Source organism: Plectrocnemia conspersa, unplaced genomic scaffold (assembly GCF_051122295.1).
Source record: "Plectrocnemia conspersa isolate PC_06_02 unplaced genomic scaffold, ASM5112229v1 ptg000011l, whole genome shotgun sequence".
NCBI classification, from domain to species: Eukaryota; Metazoa; Arthropoda; class Insecta; order Trichoptera; family Polycentropodidae; genus Plectrocnemia; species Plectrocnemia conspersa.
This window is the reverse complement of record NW_028277175.1, coordinates 29264221-29288173: the sequence shown is the minus strand read 5'-3', so window position 1 is coordinate 29288173 and position 23953 is coordinate 29264221. Positions and strand designations below refer to the sequence as shown.

The window sequence follows — 23953 nt, the reverse complement described above, 5'->3', positions numbered from 1 at the left end:
TATAGTATTTAATTGGGTAGAAATAATAATAATAATAATAATAATAATAATGAAAAGATTGAGTAATGAGTTGGTTCCAAACTTCAAATGCAAGAAGTAGGCTGTTAAATAGTTTATTATGTAGTGAATTCACTCCATTATATATATTTGTATATATTATGTATACATGCAAATATATATATGTATATATATGTACATATGTATACATAAGTGTATTTGTTTTACAAATTGTAAATCGATTATCTAATTAAATACAAACAGAGTAGACCTGATTCAACGCATAATAATAATAAATGAATGAAACAAGCGTTAAACAATAACAAACAGTTTATTGATCGAGTCGTCTATTAGCAAAATCAAAGAAAAAAATAAGTCAAAAAACAGTAAACAGAGATATGTCTACAGGCTATCAAGCGCCACGGGAGCGTGGAATATTCCACCCGGCAACACTGAAAAATTAGGGACTCTCTAAACTCTATTTTGAGATACACAATTTTTCCATTTAAAACTTTTTTTTAAATAACGATTATTTCATTGTATTCGACTACCTAAAAAATAAAACAGCATAATACAGTTTGTCACACGCAAGAAATACTTTTTTTAATAATAAATTTATTAATTAACACTTTAGACTTGCTATGCAGTTATTACAGCTATCATTTTTTTTTGGTTATTATGTGATTAGTAATTTATATAAACTAGTTTTATTTGGTTTTCGTATTACCAGGTTGTTAAGTCGGTCTGGTAACGTTGTCGGAAATCAAACGTCACTAATACTCGCTATAGGGGAGATTTAATCATTATCATCATCATCATATCGTCAATACAGGTTGCAATTTTTACTATTTATCAAATAAACGTTCATACGCAAATATATATTTTATATATATACAACATATATAAACCTTAGAAATGCAACAGAATATTTTAATAAATAATGGAGTTTGTGTGGATATATATATATATATATATATATATATATATATATATATATATATATATATATATATTTATATATATATATATATATATACATATCAATATATATTCATGTATTGTTTAAAAACGATTAAGTGTGCTTCACAAACGATTCATGTAAGTTTTTGATATCGTAATAACCGATAAACTTAATATATTGTATATATATTTATATACTGGTGAAACACCCTGCTTTAATCCATATCAATTTAATTCTAAACACATTGATTTTTAAAACTAAACATACGTATACATATACATACGTATATGGTAATTACAAATTAACAGACAATCTAAAATATAACCTAACAGTTTTTTTACATTGCGATAGATAAGATTTTCGGTTTCAGATTGACGGGTCGGGTTATATGTTGGATAGTGTTAATATTCCAATACCACATACACATAAGCATATATACGTATATGCATGTACATATATCTCCAAAGTAAATTTAATGTGCAATGTCCAGCATCGCAGATTAAATTTAACATTTTTTTCTATTTATATATAATAATACATACACAAAAGTTTTTTTTTTGAGATTTGGCGATGATCAAAAATGTTATTTCTATGTAATGTACATTCAGTCGTTCAATCTTTGTTTGATTTTTTTTAACAAAGAAAATATGTATGAGAATAATCCGGAAACGATCGAGAAGTGCTTAAGTTTACCGAAAAAAGATTATACAACTTCCGAAAAGATCTGACAATGATAAAGGAACACGTGGTGGTAACGAAACGACAACAACATTGAATGCAAACTCCTCGTCATATAATACATTTTTTTACCACGGAAAAGAAATGGCAAAATTTTACACAAAAATTGATATGACAACTGCTTAAGTTACAATAAATATATATACGTATATATATCTTTTTACAAATGGAAAAGGTTCACATCGTCGTCGGATAGAATTTCGTACAAAATCCAATACGATCTCATCGCGCAAAGAGATTACGTTCTTAAAAATACATAATGAGAAAATAAATAAAAACAAAAGGCCCCGCCTTCATTTCAGTTCAACTGAAATAGATATAAATATATATATATACATATACATATATATATATATATATATATATATATATATATATATATATATATATATATATATATATATATATATATAAATATGACATTAAATCTACGTATACTATGCGTAAAATTCAATAAGAACAAAAATATATATATATATATAAGAAAAAACACAGTAGACACAAGAGAATTTAGAATAACAACAAACATCGAGTGATAACCTCGCTTACATAGCAACGTCTTTACCATGCACGCTCACAACAAACACATGAGAACAAATCATATCACACGTTGATCACTTAACTATATAGAAAAGCTAACCGTGACGTTTCTTTCTTTTTTACATCGGAACAAAGCAGGCTATACAAGAGTTCCAGCCCTCGGTAATAAAATTGCATTTTTTTAATATATCCACATGGTTTATGGCAAGAGAGAGCAGCTTAATATAATAATCATAATCATAACAATAACAAACAATTAGGATAAAAAAATGTTGTTCCACAGAGATATATAAGCAAAACATGGCGTATATAATTTATCGTTAAATATATATATGTATATATAGTGTTTGCACGTGGGATTCGGTGGTTAAAAACGGTGTCTGTGTTTCTGTCCACCCAGTGAGTAGCGCGGGATCCCGTGGCGCCGCTAACCCGCGCGGCGCTCTCTCACTGACGGAGGCGCCACCAGCCCTGAACCTTCTCTGTTAATTTTTTACAAAGTCCCAGCAACCTCCGTCACATTCCACCCTCTCCCTCCGAGCCCTCTCCTTCTTCCAGCGTTACCTGAAACGAGAACAATTCCATTAGCACAACGATAACAATATTGCAATCTTTAAATGTCAAACTTGCACAAGTCACTAGAAACATGTTAATTTTGATTCACCGAGAAACTGTATATTTTATATTAATTGAAAAGGACATTACAATGGTCACATTTACGGACGATGAACTCTACTTGCATCACACGCAGATGCCGCAATTGAGCCTAAGCAATATCCGTGACTGATAATAAGATAAAATCAGCTCAGGAAAACAAAATGTCTAAATATGAAGTTAAATAAAGACGAGCTTTAATTAAAAAGGTATGCCTTTGAGCAGAATTCAAAACTAGAGAAAAATCATAATCAAAATCATCCTGTGGGATAAAAAAAACAAGATATGTATATTATATAATAAACGCTATTTACAGACAATTAAATATTAAAATATGGCTCGTATATTTCAAGTCAGAATTTTAATACGGTTGTGGTCAGAATTTATATTAAATGGTAAGAATTATTTTGACACATGGCCAAAAGCATTTTTTTAAGTCAGTATTTATTACAGTTCATTGGTCAGTGCTTATGAAGAATAGCCAGTATTTATATTATATGATCTGAATTTTAACCTCAAGGTTAATTTTATGTTGACAGATGGTCAGCATAATAATACATGGTCATTATCAAGGTGTTTTAGGGCCAAATTGCTCGGTTGGGCTCCGATCATCCCATATTTTTATTCGATATTTATTCTGACCCTGAATAATATAATTTTTTCTTTCTATGTATTATTTTAATTATATATTTTTTTGTGCATTTAAATACTACAATGGTATTATTATAGACCATTGTGACGCATTGGGGTAATCTGTTAAGTCACGGCGGTCATAATTTAATTTTTATTCTGACCCAAAGTTGATTTAAATTCTGAAAATATTGACCATCTAAATTTTTATAGTACTGACATTTTGAGGTTATTTGTAAAGAAAACTGACTAAATTTTGGTGACCAAACAACACTCCTTTGAGGAAAATTATCCCCTATGTATGTTGTCCGTTCAATGCATTCTTTATCATCTTAGAGATCAATATGAACAAGTGACATAGGCAAGCTATCAAGTAAAATATTTTTTTTAAATAAAAATAAGTACCTGGAAGCGAATTTTGTCTAATCTGCTATCCGGACGATCTTGGCCTGAAGGTGGCGGATCGTCAGACGGAGGTGGAGACGGCGGTATCATACTCTGATACCAGTCCCTATTTTCTTCTAAGGTGTCTAAGATATCTTGCGCATCAGGATGCACAAGGTCTGCCCATGTTTCCCATAATGGATGCACGATGTAGTCGATGAAACCAACCTGAGTAACACAAAAGTTTAATTATTTTCACTGCTACATATGCGAAAGAATTAAGAGTCGGATTGTCGCGGCGTTTACCTGTGATTTCTCGATAGTGGCGTTGTGACGGTCGCACATAGGACTGATGTCCATCTTTTGATCTCTCTCCCGATCGCCTTGCTGGAAGAACTCCTCCATGAGAAGTTCGACCCATCGTTTGTACAGAGGCAGAGGTTTAGTCGGGTTGCTCAGGTCGGCGCAGTGCACCAGATTCTCCAACACCTGTATCCTGTCCGTATAGTTGTCCAGCAGCAAAACTCCGGAACCGGCGACTTTCTTCGTTTCAACCATGGTTTTCAGGTCGGCCAGCAGGCTCATGTGCTTAGACATGTCTGTCGATAACACCATGTCTATCACCATTTTGCGCAGCGTTTGGCGTTGCTTCTTGTGCAGGTTGATGAAGATGTCGCACCCTTCGTTCTGGAGCAGCTTGAAGGCGACGGCCAAGTGATGGTTCTCCAGCACGGACTCGTCGTTGTACATCAGGGCTAGTTCGGAGCTGGAGTTGATGAGGAACTGGTTGGTGAGGCCGGGATGGTCGACGTCGTGGATGGTGGCGGCGAAGAGTGCCGCGCACACTTCCAACGGGGTGAATACTGATTCTAAGGCTGGGGTGTTTAGAAGTACGTGCGTGCTCTGGGTGACGTCGGCTGCGTGCAGCGAATTATGGAAGGGATTGTCCTTCACGTAGTGGTCCTCCAACGTCATCATAAACGTGATGAACGTCTTAGATGGTATGAGAAGCTGTTTCAGCAGGTCTCGACTCTGTAAAAAGTTACATAATCACAATTAGTAAGTTAAAATCTTCACATACAACAGCGACGTCATTTAGAAGGGGAGGCATTTGCCAAAAAAATGCATGTCATTTAATACTATGAATCTCAATAAAAAATAAATATTAAAAAATGAATTGATACATCTGTTCAAAATCAGAAATTCTCAGGTTATCTCTCAATGAAAATCTATAAAAAGGTGTTAAATCTATCCTGAAAATATTTTTTGAAATATGTCATTTCAATGAAATCATATCGGAATACATTTTCACCAGTGAAAATATAATTTATCTGGCAGGTTCTAGTAAAATTATAGCTTTTTTCAATGGGAGGGGGGGGGGGGACAAAAGTTAGCTAGTCAATGGTATTTTTTTAATATTTCGATTTCATTAAAATTCATAGTATTTCATTAAATGACATGCATTTTTTTTGTCAAATTCAAGGGGGAGAAAATGTCCACATCTGCCCCCCTTTAATTGACTTCCATGAGTTTGGCCAGAAAAATGCATGTCATTTAATGAAATGGAAATATTATAAAAAACAACTAATTCTATTCATTAGTGTGAACTAACCGTGAAAGCTGTATAGGCGATACAAGTGAGAGGTCGGTTGTTGGTGAGCTCTCCTACGTGGAATATATCAATGCCCCATTTGTCCACTTCGTTCAGCACTCGGGTGAGTTCCTCTTCTCGCGGACTTTCGACTCCATGTTGCGGTAGCTTTTCGCCGGTGAAACTGTTTGTATGTGTCAAAGCTCGCTTCACTCCAGATATCTACAATATATGACCGGAAAGATTATTAGACATTGCTTCATAGCATAATAAAGATATACGCATCGGTGGCAATGTTAACCTGTGACATTGTCGCAGAGGCTGCTGCATGTCGAGGCCGATCTTTCTTCTTGGCTGCTCGTTCAACTGCATCTTCAACGTGCAGAGACGGTATGTCCAGTTCTTGTTGTTTGTCTATAAGGAAAATTATTTAATTATGACGGAGTCACAAATAAAGAACACTATTTTTGCCACGTAGATAATTATTATATTTTTGCTTTAAAACTATTGAATAGAGCATCTTTTGTAAATCGTTTTTGATAGCATATGAAATTTTTCAACAAATTAAATGAAGCGAAATACATACCTAAGAAAGTAGAACAGATGTACTCGGATATCTGGTTTCCTGATTTGCTGGACTCCGAGAAATGGCTGAGTTCTTTGTTCAGCATACGTTTGAACTGTTGATTTAGAAAACAAGAAACACAATTAATACATTGTTCTATTGAGTATGGCTAAGTCGATTTGGCAGTCAATTAAGCAGGATCTGGGATATGATGTTAGTAGAATAAGCGGTTAATTGTACGATATGTGCATTTTGTGAGTCACGCTTCACATAGCTATGCGTTTTTATGCTTTTATGAGTATATTTCGCGACTGTGTTACAGTTATTACAAAACATAAATACACAATGAAGATGTTAGATTCAGAATAATGACCCCAAGCCTTGTTTGTGTGTTGTTATGTTTATGATTTATAGGTGTTGTATGTGTTTCGAGACCTGAAGAGCTGCTAGTGCTATAACGCAGCTGATGTCGGCGAGCGTCCCGTAAGCGGCCGCCTGTTCGGTGAGGGCCGAGGCGGTGGCCGTGCGCTCGTCCGCCTTCTGAGCCTCCACGGAGGCCCTGTGACCCATCCCCATCTCGGTATCGGGCGTCGTGCTCCTCGCCTTCCTATACTCCTCCGACACACTCACTTCACACTTATAACCTTCCACCATGGGGATAGGTTTGTAAAGAGTCTTTCAAGTTTGGAACGGTTCTACGGAAACAATTACAATGCCAAGATAAAATATACCGTCGTGTTTGTACGTTTGTGCTGTTTTAACAGAGTTCATGTATGCGCATTACGGACTAGTCAACTTTCACTTTATATCGAGATTTATCAGGCATGGTATCTACATACATATATTATATTTAAGTGTATAATTCACTCAAGAAAGTTAAGAAATAATTGTAAACTAAAAGAATAGCACAGTTAAATAAGTTAAAATAAAAAACGATGAAAGTGCAAACAATATATATCAGGTAAATTATCAGTGTCAAAGTTGTACGTCGGTGACTCAAGACCTGGGTTCGAATCCTATGGACTTAACTAATATCACGGATGAATAATAAAAATAAAATCAAGCTATTGATTCTAAACTGTAATTATATTTTTAAATTAATAAAATATGTATCACTGATTTACAGCCTGGTGTCTCACAATTTATTTAGTAGTTATTGATTGTGTTTACTTAGTTGAAACGCATATTGCAATACAAGATTTACAATATATGCTCAAAATAGACCAACCAAAAATATTAATTTAACATCAATACTACAGTAAGATATCAAAATGATAATTTTAAATAAAAAGTACTATTCACTGCATTATTATATATATTACAACTATATTTAAGTTCAATATATTATTAATTTGGGTTTGATTCTAGCAAAAGCATATTTTTAATTTTTTTTTATTCTATTTTATGAATTCTAGATGCAGGTTTTGAGTGATGATCATACAATATAATAATTTGACACGTCGTTTTAATTCGGTTGTCTATTAAAATGCACTTCCATCGTTCACTACTTCCACTCTCCAATATGAAGATAAGATTCAATTTTATTTACACAAACATGCATGTATAAATCAAACGCTCAGACACTATTAGTTTAAACGTGTAACTACCTTTTTCGGAACACGAGTCTTAATCAAAATTTTGCACACCATCGTGAAAAAGTTTTTGCGCAACAATTAAAATATAAACTTCTCTCTTCAAAAAGCACAGTGCTCTCACGAGCGTTCCAGATAATACTGGCCCAAGTGCCACACACGTTGAGGTTTATAAAAGCCTTATCACTGGCAAACAACTGATAAGACTAAGCCCATAATAGCCACGTTCAATTTCGAGTAGACTTGCAGACGTCGGGTTTTCAGGTGAAAACTTATGATGGAACGTGTTTTTCTCGTTTTTTTGGGCTTCCTGCCTTTTCAAATGTCAGAGTTTATAGAAAGTCTTGCGAGAATCGGAAGCGTTTCGCAACCGGCCGGCATATGGCCGGATTAGTCTGACTATCCGTAATCGGATACTGCTATCGGCTTTATTGGCGGTTGTAGCAACAGCAACGTAGAGTTGACAATTATCAGATTAATTACTAAAGCGTGACGCAGATAGATAGCTATATAAAGGGAAAAAAAACTTCAATTACGGCGAATCTGTGATCCCGGAATAGTTTCAGGAGTTGTGCAATTCGACGAGTGCTGAATTATTCATTAGCTTCGAATTTACATAGCAGACAGTTCCAAACGGGACATTGAGTACTGGAGATCTGGAGCGTTACCATTTTTTTTTGAAAGATCATGCATAAATGTTTATGCAAGTAAACATGGCGCTATCTACGCCTACGTTTTTATTTCGCTAATTGACGCAATTGTAGCAGACGTTTGCGATATGCATAATCTTGCATTAAGGGGTTAGATTTGCATAAGAAAAGAGGACGACGACTCAAGGTTTTTTTTAAATTTATCTTAGATCGCGTGAAAACGCATCTTCAAAAAACACGATTATTTGATTCACACACTTGACCAAATATTGTTGGCATTCTGCACATTATTCGATACATGACTGTCAGTACTTTAAATAAGAAACAGGTAAATTCCTGTATTTAAAAATAATTTTTAATTTTAATATCTATTACAAAATAATTCTAACGCATTTTATATTTTTTCTATGACTTTTAAAAGAGTTACGATTTTTAGTATTTCAGCACGGCGCCACGCTCAAAAACCACTAATTGTTACTCCCACTGAGTTTCTTTAAAAAATTAGCTAATCAGTAGCATTTTTTTTTATATTTAGATTTCATTAAAATTAATAGCAATACAGTTGGTTAATTAAAAAAAAATTGTTTAAAATACAAGACACCAAAAATCATTGATGATAGCATAGCTGCAGAAATTGAATCAAATACATGTCGATTCAGGTGTTAACAGATAAGACAGCATACTCATGGTCTAGCATTTAAAAATATTATGAAGGCGTGTGGGTGCAATACGCACTAAGCGACGAGAACAAGGCGACGCGCCTGCTCATACTGCGAGAATCTCGCGAGAAAAAAATAAAGCTATCGGATGGTAAAACTGTTGCTCATCTTCTCCCGATATATCACCATTAGATTATCATTTATTTAAGTCTCTTCAACATAATTTAGATGGTAATTATTTTTATAGTGTTAGTGAAGTTAAAACATTTCTTTCTGAATATTTTAATTCAGTTTCTATAAATGTGGGATTAAAAACTTGCCTGGTCAATGCAAGAAGGTTGTATCTATCGATAGAGATTTTTTTGTAGAATAGTATTGTAAAATAAACCGTTCTTTTAATATCTACAGATGAACATGTATTCCGATATGATTTCACTGAAATGACATATTTAAAAAAATATTTTCAAGATAGATTTGTGTAATTCACAAGTAACCGGTCTACGTGCCGAATTATTCTCGTTTAAGGTCGGAACAAGAGCGATACGTCTTGCGGCGCAGTTGCTCCAAATTTGGACCCAAACAGCGTCTCCTAAGACGGCGCCGGAGGGTCCTTTTTCGGATTACCATCAATCTATTGTTCGGAACACCTCCTCCTACACACTGGCCGGAAATGGGTCTCTTTTCGCGCAGAACCGGTTCGAGTTTGTTTACGAGCCGGTTCGAGACCCACGCGCCGACATTCCGCTCGGAGAGGCATCTTGTAAACAAACTGCGACCTATTTAGCCTCTGGATGCGGCGAAAGCGAAAGAGTCATAAATCTCGTTCAGCTTAATGGATATATGACCTTATCGAGTCGGGGTTTAGAGATCTAAACGTCTTTAGAACGCAGTACGAAGGTTAAGCCTGCATTTATGTAGGTATGTATTTGCAAACGCAAAAACTCCATCAATCGTAGATATATACAAAAAAACACCATTGTGAAATGGCAAAGTGTGTGTCAAGGCGAAATCAAAGTTTCATATCCATTTTCCATTATCCATTATCCACATTAGGAAAATTTGAGCGGAACTAATCCAAGGTGGTGGTATGGTATAATGAATAAATATATATATATATATTTAAACCTCCCTCAAGGTGAGGAATACTAGTGCGACAATCCTAGTAGAAAGTTTATTTTCAGAAGGTCGCTTTTTTCAGGTGGTTAACGTTAACTCAGCACGCGATCTATTCTGTGACGCAATACTTGAAAATTTAGCAGAGTGGAGTCGGACGAGTGTACCCTCGTGAGATCCAAAGAGGGTTTTCCTCTTGGCCCAACAATCGGCTTCAAGGATGGTCGATAAGGGTGGGCGCCGCGGAGTGGGCTCGGGGGTCGAATGACGTCATCCAGGCGGCGAAGTACTACCCGCCGCGCCGGGTATTGACCAAAGGGTCGTTTCGAAGTCGTCAAAGGACACCCTACGATCAATCGACTGGGCCAGGAGGCTCAAGGATTAGCGAATTAGAGCAATTGATACTGCAGAACATGGAAGAAAAAGTTCAAGGCGATACAGAACCATTATGCACATATATTAGTTTCTAAGGATGGATTTCCGCGTGTCGCCGTAGAAGGCCGGATACGAACACAGTCACGCTTTATGCCTATATAATGGCATTTATCGGTTCATAGATAGCGTAGCAAAAAATCGAAGCGTAAACAGCAGTACGTTGAACCTCCTTAATCGAAGAAAAGTGATGTATTAAATGCTTTGGAGGTCGGATTTATGTTAATAAAAATAAAAATACAGATTTGCATAAAACGGGTTTAGATGTTTAGAATACAAAACCACCGCTTTAGAAGCAACTTTTATTTAATATATTATGAAATTTGGCGATAGTATTAAAGCAATTTTATAATATACAGTATCACATTCGTAAGATAAGCGTATCGAGATTAAAACAACAGTTTCACATGTGCTATATTTTGGGTAAGTGCGATAAACTCGAGTAAAAAAAACATTTCGGTTTTATACGTAGACCGAAATACCATTTTATGTAATTTTAGAAGCGAGCGTGAATTATCAAAAAGTCTTTAAAATTTTCTAAAATTGTACTTGATTCGTACAAAACTTGCTCGGTGATTAATGGCATAGTTTTGTTTAGAAAGCAACTGAAAAAGGCGTAGAAAGTCACCGGTGCGGTGATTGCTTTTTACTATCGCTGCCGCATTGCTTTTGTTGTAGACATGTAGGTGTATGTACATACATATGTTAAAGAGACGTGTAACTTTTTGTTTTAAATAATATATTTTAATAAAATTAAAGATGTTTGATATGCATTTATCATATTTACAATCGCTCATTATATTTATCTACAGATTAAATTAACACGTTTCGATCTGATGTTACCTCTAGATACTTTGGTTTTGGAATTTATTAACACTGTATCACAAATGTTTGACATACAGATGAGACAATGATAACTCTATTTATATGTATTATACACTGATTTCCCCTGTCTCATTAGTCTCGTTTAATAATGTCATGATTAAGACAAATTTCGATATAAGCGCTACATATTGCGAAATATATTATATTGTAGCAAGTATAATATATAAATTAAAAATGAGATTTCCTCAAACTTGTCAGAAAAAGAGATTATGAAAATATTTCGGATACGTTTGTTACCCTATCATGTTTCAAAATGGCGGCTTATATTGAATTAAACCATAAAAAAATGTGTAATAATTATTAACTAAAAAAAATAAATATCTTAACACATTTTTACACACATAAATCTACCTGATTCTTGCGGCCTCTATACATTTTATTTTATTTTTAAGATGTATCGCTTTTTAATTTTATTATTATTAAAATTTAATTTAAAAATACGCATTTTTATTTTTTTGTGATTTTAAAAAAAATAGAATTTGTTTGAAAATGTGATTTTTTTAATTTTCACGAAAACTGTTATTTTTAATCTGAAATCAAAAATTTCCTTAATTAATACCTCGTCCAAGTTTGCTAGTGAATCTAATCTTGTTTTAAAATGGCGATTATTGCAAAATCACAAAATTTGTATTTTTAATTAAAAAGCTAACAAAAGTGGAAAAAAAATGGTTTGAAACACATTTTTTAAAATAAAATAATATAATATAACATATAAAAAAGGTAATTATTCTTAGCAAAAAAATAATCGCCGAAAGATAGTTAAACCATTGAAAGTTTAGAATTTTTTTTCTTCAATATTTTGCTAAGTTATTGGTTTTTAGGCTGATATTTTATAAAATAACAAATTCGTAACAACGCTAAAAAATCAAAGATAAAAAGTAAAGGGGAGGAAATGTTCTGCAACGTATTTTTTAGTAAAAAATATTTTAAAGCCGAAATTTAGCCGACTCTGACGGCCTTTTATATGCTTTTATATTTGTGAAATGTTTTAATGCCGTTAAAAATTAAGTCAACTAATATATTAGCTACTCTGTTTCACAATTTTGGTTCAAAATAGTGTTTATTAAAAAAATAAAAAAAAAATTTTGTTAAAAATCATTAGTAAAATAAATTAAAATTTTTTTTCGTTTCTTATTAAATTTCTCGACTAATCTGCCTGAAAAGCCACCTTGTTTCAAAATGGCGTTATAAAAATAAAACTCAAAAATATTTTATAACATAATACAAAATCAAATAAAATTTTATTGCGGCCATTAGTAATTAGAGTAAATTTTATTTATAAATAATTGATAAAACCTAGTACAGCTTTATAATGTGGATTATATTTTTAAATATAAATATTAAAAATTTAGCTTAAACTATAATACACATTTTGCCATTCTAGTTTAAAAATAAAATATTGGAATTTTCAGCCGTTATTTTGCGAACGTTGAGAATAAAGCGACCCATTCCTTCCTGAATTTTACAACTTCGCTTCTATACGAATGAAACACTATACATTCTAGTAAAAAAATATACATATTTATCTTCTCACAACTCGACTTTAAATGGATTTTAAGGGTAGCTTTAGACAAGAACCTGAGTTAGAGTAAAGTGCGTTTTTAAATTATGGCACTTTTCACTCGATAGGCTCGTTTGAAACATTATTCCAAGCACATCCTCGCATAAAAAGGCGCATGCGATTGAGGAATTGCGCGATTTTGCGGTTTTTTGGGATAGGGGTGGGAGAGCCATGTGCCGGCGGCGGCAGGGGTTCGGCGCCTGTGACGCATAGAGGAAAATCTGTGACGTCACGCGTCGCATTGGCGCCATTTTCTTCGGAAAATTTCGTCTCAGGCTCTAAACGAGCGAATAAACAAGTGCGTGTACACATTTTCATCGGCCTTGCGGCGGCCATCTTAAAGCCCTTAATAATTGTTGCCATGTGACAAAATTTTGCGAATATTCAAATACACTATAAGCAGCGTTTGTGTCCGAGCGTTTGAATTATACATTTTTAATTAATTGGAGGTGGACAAATAAACAATTATAATTACACGGTGCGCATAACTTAAATGAACTCCATTGAAATAACATCGATAATGACAATAATAAGTAAAAACGGGACGTACCTATTTTAATATAAATATATCACAGCGATCTTCTCTTAAATTATTATTTAAAAAAAATAAAAAATATTCACACAAACACACACACTTGAATAAATACACACACACGTAGGCAGGTACGTAAGTAATAATACTGGTCTATCACAGTGTGTTCGAAAGCGCACTTTCTACTGTGCACGTTTAAGCGAATGATAAAAAACAAGTGCGACCCTTTCACCGGTCACATTTTCTTCTGTTTACGCTTGTAAAGTCTTTGATGGACGCCAGTGTATCGGACGTTCGCAAATACACAACGCACGCCTTAAAGTGTCTCGCGCGACTGGCGACGCCCGCTAGGGTCCAACTATTTATATGGCCCCCCCACCGTTCGAACGGCGGTCGCATGCAGCATCCCCCCTCCCCGCGCGCCTCTCTCTTCCTCGTTGATGTCGGAAAGGATTCGCGAGCGCGAGGGATGTGTTCGCGATTCTTTTAATCGAATATGAAAATTAACATTACTGTATAATAACATTTTAATTAACAGAGACCAGAGAAGTTATTTTAGTTATAATTGCAAAATATAATAAAAATATTAGTCATTGTCCAAGTGCTCCCCTTAATTTATCCCCTGACTACATATGTACGTCATTCATAAGCCGCATAAATCATTTATATTTCTGTATGTAAAATAATATGTAAAGCTATTTTTTTTAATAGCTGCCACTTTAAAACAATATGACTAGTTAACGAATTGAGTCAAGATATTTTTACAAAGGATTTTTTTTATGAAAAAACACAAAAAGCAATACTTCATTAACATACATATATTTGATACATAAGAAAATATTTGTGGGTTTTTTTGAATTTTAACTTTCATTTTAGGTGAAAATGTCATTTTATTGAACTAATTTATGGTAATATCATTAAAAGATTTTTTTTCTATTGGAATGAAGTCGTGAAAAGACTTCAAAGCGGTTGGTGAAGCAGTAGAAACTAATCGTAAATTAATCTATGCTTTTTGATGTGAGAGTTTGTGCAAGAACTTCATCAGGTCTGGACCACTTAACAAATGGGTGCCGCACGAATTAAATAAATACAAAATTAATCGCCGGTACGAAGTTTATTCGAATAAAAGTGTATAATTAACTATTACAAAAAGTGATCTGCAAAATGGATGGACAAAAATAAAGCTCCAAAGCATTTTGCAAGACCGAAATTACGTTAAAATACTGTTTGTTGTTTTGCACATCCACTATAATATTTTAAATCTGAGTGAAACTATTATAGTTCAAATTCCTTGACATGGAATCGACAAAATGAAAAGGTCAATCGAAAAGGTTCAATTCTCTTGCACGATAATGCGCTAGATAGCCCAAGTCATATAATATATTATATAAAATTATTTTCCACGAAACAAATATAAAAGTTTAATTATAAATAATCGTGTTTCAAAAACAAGTATTTAATTTACAGAATGAAATATATTTGCTCGAAATTGCGGATAAAGTATTTCGCTCATTATGGAGTACCACAGTGATCCAATCTGGGTCATATGTTCTATATTAACGACACACATACGGCAATTTATAACTGAATATTTATCATATGCTAATAACATAAAACTGTTTTAGAGTATTCGCACAAATTCGGATTCTCTCTCTTTACAGAGACCTGAAGTCGCTGTAGAGGTGGTTGATCGAATAAAAGTTTACGATAAGGCTTCGAAAATGCTCGGTTTAGTTATGCGGAGCGAGTGTTACTTCCATAATTCATTAGCGATTCTCGTTCTGTACGATACGTTAGTTTGTAGCGTCCTCGAATATGGCTTTATTGTTGTAGGAGGGAATTCAAAAAAAAAATCTGAGAATGTATTGTATCCGGATTTGAATCTTAGTGACTTTTTGCGTTGGGAGAGAATTCGTAGCGTCTACTCAATGAAGCATTATTTAAAGTTGTTAAGAAAATCCGTCAATGTTCAGTAGCTTTCGGTACCCTAAATAATTGCGATCGCTTCCGTTATTCTTAACATTGCGGCCAGGACGTCAGCGCTCGAGAACGATCCTTTTGCACGCAACATACAACATCTTAATGAGCTTGCCAAATATCATACAAAGATATTTTCGGCGAAAAATTTATGTGAGATGATGCTTATCTATTTTAGTTATTTTTAATTGTGTAAATTAAGGGTTCAAAAATGTTCTGCAACATATTTTTTAAAATAAAATAATATAATATAACATATAGATAATTTCGCATATATAAAAAGGTCCTTAACAAAAAAGACAGTTAAACTATTGAATGTTTGGAATTTTTTTCCTTTAATGTTTAGCTAAATTATTGGTTTTTAGACCGACATTTTTTAATATACACATGTATATTAAACAAGCAATATTAACTATTAACTTAAAATTACTTAAGGTAACCAAAAGCTTTCATCAACTGTAAAATTTACAAAACAACAAAGATTTTACCTTTTCTAATACTGTAATTGATGTTTTTAACAGCAGTATTACAGTTGTTATTATATCAAGCCACAGATTTATGTTTTACGACCAGATTTTATGTTAAAAGTCGTAAATTCGCAAACTGATACTGTAAGTCATTGAGATTAATCACATAATATCTTATAAAATAAAATTGTTATTTTTATGATAGTATTAATACTAGTTTTTATTAAATATATTTATCGCTATATGTGGATTTGGTGCACAAACAAACAATGAAGACTTAATACGGTGTAATTTATGAGCACTAAATATAAAGTGGGAAAACATCAGATATTTTCCTGAAAATTTTTTAAAATATCTTAACAGACGATACTAAAACGGGAAAATCCAACGATACAGTCAAAAACAGCGTGTAATTTAGATTTGTATAAATTATCTTACCTACGAAACAAAAATCTTGTACAGTGTAATCAAATTATATCGGCAAAAATATGATAATTTAATAAGATTTTCCACACATTTAGTTATAAAACATGTATTCGTTGTTATTATTATCTAATTATTTGTAAAGATATCATTATCTAGATCGTGTAATCATGATAAATAATGGCTTACTTAATCATTAGTAACAAATAGAGCACGTGTCTAATAATGCATATTTTAATTCATTCGACTTTTACCCAGATTTTCCTCAAAACTCAGACTAAGCCCTGAATGCGTACCAGTTGGAAAATTAAATCATATCTGAGAGAAAAATGATAAATAATTATCGATCGATCGGAGAATGTCAGATTTTCCGTAATATGCAGATACAAATCTGTAATTTCCTGATTACGGAACTTCGAACTTTATCTTTCCTACTATAATTTATATTTATAATACGTATAACATTCATCGAGATCGTATAATATGTAAACCCAACACAACCAACTTTATCGTACATTATATAATTCGCATATCTGAGCACATTTTCATCATAAACCGTACTTATTGAGACGCGTAGGAATTTAAACGATACGCCACTCATAAATCTGAGACTTACTTTCATACGAGAATCAAAGCTGACGTTCTCTTATCAACACGCGAAAGATATAAACAATATGCTCGAGAATAATTTCATCACACATTTTTTTTCAAAAGAGAGCCAGTCACGATTGTTCTGTGTCGCGTGTCATAACGATTGACGTCAACTTTTTTTATTTGCTCTTCTACTATACGCTTTCAGTGGGAAAACCGTTCGTTTTCGCAAGGCCGACGAAGAATTTCAGCAGTGATTCACTTATTGCTTCGTTTTCTCACTAAAAATCGCTACAGTGATTCATTTGACAATCGTTTATTTTCACTAATTAAAACGAGCGATGAGACCTCTAGCACGTATTCAGTAAGAGACGATAAGCGATACAGAGCTCGAGTTAAGCTAATTGAAGAGAAGTGTGCGCAAAATAACAATAAAATTATTATCAAGTACGCTGGATATAAAGTAGATTCTATGATTAGGGACCACGAGAATAAGAGATTGGAATGGCATTTATAATAAATGAAATAGTTTATAAATTGAGTTTCTGTTAAAATGTAATTGGTTTAAGAGAGTCGTTCTTATTATATTCACATACAAATAATAAAATGGGGTTCTTTAAAAATAAGTTTGATGTATATAAAATCCTAGTTCTAATGTTCATATGTTTTGAGCAGTAACTGTCTAATATTTGATTTGAATTGGTTAAAGGGTGTAATAAATACACATACTGAAATAAGCCCATAATATATTTTATTAACATTTTAAAATAAGAAATTAATTTTCTGTGGGACGAATTCACAATATAAACGGAATAATTATATTATGATATAATAATAAGAAATTTTATTTTATTTTTATAGTTATATTTTTATATATGTTAATATAAAATACAACAATATTTCCAAGAAGGATGCATATTATTAAGTAAAAAATATGTATTTATTCCTTATTTTATGACAATAAATAACACAAAGAATGTATTATATTCTATGAATATTATATTTATTTTTTGTGTATTTCATTTTAATAGAAAATCTTTATTAACTAATTTATAAAATACAAAAATATTTATAGAAGCGTATTTTTAATTGATATAATACAAAAGATTTAATAACACCAATAAATAGCTCAAATAACTGTATGATATTTTATGTTTTCATTTAATTTGCTAATAAATCATAATTTATTAATATATTCTCTGATTTTATAAAATACAACAATATTTGCAAGAGGCTTATACATATATTTATAGTAATTTTAAATTGCTTTTAATAAAATATATATTTATTGCTTATTCAATTTTATATAAATGGTAAATCTTTATTAAAAATTAAACTGTTTATTTTTATAAAATACAACAATATGTTCAAAAATTTAAACATATTTTTATGAAAAATATATTTAATGGTAACAAATAACCCAAAAAGTGTTTAATATTTTATATTTAATTTTTTTAAAGTAAATCGACATTTGATTATATACTGTCTGTTTCTATAAATTACAACAATATTATCAAAAAGTTAAGAAATTATATTACGGTTATTTTTATTTAATTAAATAAATCAAATAAGTGTATTTTATTTTATAAATATTATTTATTGCTTATTTTATTTTGATAATAAATCTTTATATGATAATATACTGTCTGTTATCATGAAATACAACAACATGACAAAGAAAATAAAGTTTTGAAATTACATTTAATTTACTGATAACAAAATATTTTTTCATTATTAATTTTATAGCAATAAATAACCCAAAAAGTGTATAATATTTTATGAATATTATATTTATTGATTGCTTGATTTTTTTTGATAGTATTTATATAATATTAAACTGTCTGTTTAAATAAAATACAACAATATAATTTAAAAAAGGTTTAACATATTATTACAGTATTATTGAATTAATTTTTTATGGTAATGAATAACGCAAAGTGTAAAATATTTTATAATTATAATATTTTTTATAGTAAAAGATTGCTTGATTATATACTGTCTGCTTTTATAAAATACAACAATATTATCAAAAAGAGTAAAAATATTATTACGGTTATTTTGTACTTGATTTATTATAAAAAACTTATTAAATCTGTCTTTTATTTTAATAAATAACCAATAAATGTATATTATTATAAATAATATATTTATTTATATTTTATTTTATTTTGATATTAAATCTTTATATAAAAATATATAGTCTGTTGTAATATTTTTATAAAATACAACAATATGTCAAGAAGATTATATATTTAAATACAATAAAAAACCCAAATAAGTCAATACTATTTAATGAATAATTATTTTGATATCAAATCTTTATATATTATATGCTGTCTGTTTTTATAAAACACAACAATTTTAAATTATAAACTATGATTTATGCATGTTGTTAAATTGTTATTGTATATAAAATTATATAATAGATATTAGTACATAAAATATTTATGTAATCACCTGAATCATCGCGTTTTTAAACATCCCATTGATTTTTCAACGGTTATGATATTCATATTTATTTGTGAGAGGAACGAAAGTCAAGATAATATATTTATAAAATTTTAACATAAATAAATATTCAAAATCTTATTGTATTATACACTAAACTTTCATATTAGATTTAGGAAAATCAGATTTTCAAGATTTAATAATTCAGAAGCACTATACAAATTGATTGATTACCTATTTCACTTTAGCTCATATATTATTAAAAAAAACAAAATGGCGGCGCGGCAAAATAGGGCGATTATTAAATACAAAACTGGATATTAATACCGGATTTTTCAAAGGTCTCGCTGTGTTTCTTTTTTGCGTCGTGTGTATACTGTAGATAAGCGCTCAGGGGTCGTGAAAGTGTAGATATGGCGATTAATGGTCGAAACGTTTGTGGGTCAGATAAGCTAACGTGCGATATTGACCTTCTTGAGCCACGAGAACGGCATGATATGTCCACGCACTCCAAAGTTCCGAAAACGAATCCAATAATCCAAACGTTCCAAAAGCTCGCGAGTGACTGAGCACCTCGACGCCGAAACACACGCTTTTGGATGCACTTCCTCGTGCGACAACAAAGGGGTTAAAAAAGTGTAAGAGGAGACAATGCACCTCGTTGGTTGACGAGAGAAAATAAAAGGAAGTCAAATGACACGCGTTACAAAGCAGGTTAAAAAAAGGATTTTTTTGTGAAAAATCGGAAAAAGATCGATACGCTTCGCGGAAAAAGATTCTTTGTCTTGAGATTTATATAAATTATTTGTGCAAATGTACACAATAGATTTGTATCTTATACTTTCAGGTTCTTGGAAATAGAATTGCGTCTTTTCGCGAAAATGTATTTTGCGTTTGTTTAGCGAATTATTAATAAATAATCGCTAAGCGACGTACATAAATTTATGTAACAAAAATAAACCTGACATTCATGAGGTAATAATAAATTAAAATACTTGACCATAATGTGTTTAATATAGAAAAAATAAACTTGAAAATTTTGGCAGAAAAATTATCTTAGGTATGTAAATTTCTTTAAATGAGTAGTCAAAAATATAAAATAAATTTATTTTGCGCGCTAATGTTTTGTGCGCTAACGTCGGGGTTGTACTGCGCGCTAACATCCCGCGCGCTAATGTCGCGCGGACGCTTGGGAGTGGCCAAAATTTGCGATAAAGCATCGAGGATGCTCTGCTTCGTTATGCGGAGCGCGTGTCATTTCAATAATTTATTGGCGATATACGTTCTGTACGATACGCTAATTCATAGCGTCCTCGAATATGGCTCCATCGTCTGGAATCCGAGTGAAGTAAGACACTCCTTGTTTCAGAGAATTAAATTAAAAAATATATTATTATTTTATTGAGCGTTGGATAAATGCAAATTTTGCACTTAAGAGCCATACAAAGTGATTGGGATTTATCTGCACCTAAGCGTCAGCAACTCAACGGTGCGGCATTTGTTGATTTTTTTTGTGTACAAATATTTTTTTTAAAACAAGTTAACACATTATTAAAGATTATTGTATTGGTTTAATTTATCAGTAAACCAAGTATTTTATATTTATTTTTAAAAATAATTACTGACCCGTGAAGAGAAATAACAGGCGACTCACTAAAAAGTCTCTGGCGTTTGAAGGGTTATACGATGATTTTTTTTCTGCTGACCAAAAAAATAATAATTATACTAAACTAAATTTATATGTATATACATACTATATACGGATATAAAAATATAGATTTAAATATTAACCATTGAATATTTATGCTGACAGATTCACTAAAATAAATTTTATATAAATAATGGTTAATGATTTATATAAATATGAAATATTTAAATGGTTGTTAGATTTTTGTGAAAATCGGTTTTATAATTACATGCGTAACTAATAAAATATTTTTGCCACAAAGATTCAATATTTGATTTATAGGTAAAATTAACTTTTATTGTAAAATATTTTTTTTAGCACGTATAATGATTTTTGAGAATATCTTAATATAGTTAATTATCAATGAAAAACAAAAATCTAATTATATGATTAAAATTAGTGTATAACATATAAATGAGCTTATAGAATTTTTGTGGTAAAATAAATAGCAAGTATAATCTCAACGAAAAAATTAGTACACTTAGCCATAAAATGTGATAAAAACAACGATAATAAAAATACATACACTAGAAAATTCATTGTTTCAATTTAGAGCCCGAAAAAATCAATCAAATAAGTATAAAGTATCATAGTATATCATAAAAATTCAATTAAATATCATTAAGATTACAAAAATATTTTTTTCAATTTTAATCTAAATACAAAAATTAAGTTTTAAAAACATTAAATATGTATAGTGTATCGTTATCAAGCAAATTGTATTTTATAAATTATTTTGTCAAAGCAAAAAAAATATTACCTTTCTATATTGGACTAGTTATATCGTTCGTTAATTTAACACTTAAAACTATGAAAAAAACATACTCGAATGACTCACATTTGAATCATGAAATAAAAATAATGTTTTGTACTTATTGATTGGTTTTAGACTTTGACTCTTTTAATGCATGAAAAAGTGGCTCATACTTAGTTCTGTGCGCTGTAATTTCAAAGTTTAGTCAATTAAACACTTTTAACGCAAACGTCCGTTTATTATGCATATGTGTACAATACACGTCTTATTTGTTAGCTCGTATTTTTATTTTTCTTTATTAAACTAAAGAAAAGCCGCATTAGTCACGTGTGATAAATAATAGGTTCGTTGTACAGCGCTAACGTGTGTCATTAATGGCATAGTATGTTTTTTAAAACCACAATGAATAAGTGTATTTTTGGAATGGTATTTTAGAAAAGACGTACGAGATAAGCGGTCCATTGTATTGTCGATTGATATTCGATTTCAACCTTTGAGCAGCTTAATTAAAGTAATTTGTACACATGAACATAATTATAATTCAGTTCAATTTAATTTTATTGCTAGGATCGTGGTAAAATAAGAATAACCACAACATGGCCCTGAACGTTGGTCATTGCACTTTTATCTAGAATTTCTATATGTAATTCGAAATCATGTTCATTAGCGAATCGCTAAATATAGAAAGGGCGTTAAGTTCAATCGAATATAACTTTTTGGAGGCAACACAATTGGGTTTGGACTAAACAGAAAATTGTAACATTTTTTCACCATAGTTTTAATTATGCAGAAGCTATTGTTTCACAATAATAATTTATAGATTTGTTACTTAAATGGACTAAATATAAATTGTGTAATAAATGCAAAAGTACATGAAGTTTTATTATAATTAATTGAATTTAAAAAATATGTTGATTAGGTTAACTAAATAAAATAAGTTTGCTTAAGTAATTTACAAGTACTAAATATTTTTTCCTTATGCACCATTATGACTAACATGATTTTTTTGAGAAGCAAACTAATTGTAGTAGTTTCCTGTTGTAGTCTAACCCATGAGCCAGACTTCCGAAAATAAATTTAGATGGGGTCGCAAAATTAAAATAAATTTATTTGACTAGTAAAATATCAAAATAAAATTGATATTCATTTATGTGACTGCGGCAGGGGTGAATAGGAGATGGAGTGCCAAGCGCCGCGACATAGATCGCGTACTCTCTCAGAATGATGATGACTCATTCATGAGTTCTTTGCGAGCGCATACCGTACATACCCATTTAAAAAAATATTTATAACCACATGCATAAATAAAACCATTGTTTCATGAAAGTATAAGCTTTATTCAGACTTCTCACAAGCCAGAAGAATAAGAATAAGTCCTAAAAATAATTTCACTTCAACTACGTTAACGATTTAAATAAAATAGAAGGTCAAAAATAAAAATTTTTAGGAACATTTCTTGTACATAAATAAATATTGATCTATAAAATAAAATTCAATACGATTTTAAAATATTTTTTTTTATATTCACAGTTTTTATTGAAGATATAAATTAAAACTTGGTTTCTACTTTAATACATACTATATATAAATAATAATTCTTAATAAAAGATCGCAAAACTTCTAGCTACGCTTTCCAAAATTTACATTATTTATATTAATAAACTATTATTACAGCTTACAAGCTATAGATATCACTATGCGTTTATGATTATTTTTATTATTATTATTCATTGTGATATTCATCTGAGAGGCTATGAAAATATAGGAAAATATTTAAAATATAGTTGATATTATAACTATATAATATTCGCTAATTCCAATTTCATAGATACAATAAAAATAAAAAAAAACTAGGGTTTAACAAACATTAACATATATGTATTTATCACGTCAACATCAAGGCAGTAAACTCCTCAATATAGACAATTTGAAAAGACGCCTAAAGAGGACTAAGCCCTTCGAACTAGTCTAGGTATCATTTACCAAAACTCATTACTATTAGTGTAGAACAAAAAAAAATGGACGGCAAGTGTTTAAAAACATAGATTAAAATTAATTGTAGCTCATACCCAAGAGCAGTTTAAATATATAAAAATAAAAAAATATATATATTTAGAAAATA

The 23953-nt window shown here is 31.1% G+C and overlaps 1 protein-coding gene across 6 annotated transcripts in view; it reads right to left on the bottom strand.

Moving 5' to 3' along the window:
* Positions 1-2343: 2343 nt before the first annotated feature.
* Positions 2344-23953, bottom strand: part of dnc (phosphodiesterase dunce) — a 135864-nt gene continuing 114254 nt past the window's right edge. Inside the window, exons 1-8 of one of the 6 annotated variants that reach the window (XM_088198664.1) lie at positions 19718-19957; positions 6496-6755; positions 6082-6175; positions 5797-5909; positions 5517-5717; positions 4211-4936; positions 3926-4132; positions 2344-2800 (exon numbers count right to left, since the gene is read on the bottom strand). In XM_088198664.1, the coding sequence (XP_088054790.1) occupies positions 2753-2800; positions 3926-4132; positions 4211-4936; positions 5517-5717; positions 5797-5909; positions 6082-6175; positions 6496-6714 (1608 nt within the window). In that variant the 5' untranslated portion in view covers positions 6715-6755; positions 19718-19957 and the 3' untranslated portion in view covers positions 2344-2752. Of the gene's footprint in view, positions 2801-3925; positions 4133-4210; positions 4937-5516; positions 5718-5796; positions 5910-6081; positions 6176-6495; positions 6756-7667; positions 7892-13502; positions 13821-19717; positions 19958-23953 lie in introns of those variants that run through there. The other 5 variants (XM_088198666.1, XM_088198663.1, XM_088198667.1 and 2 more) reach the window with 5 other exon arrangements.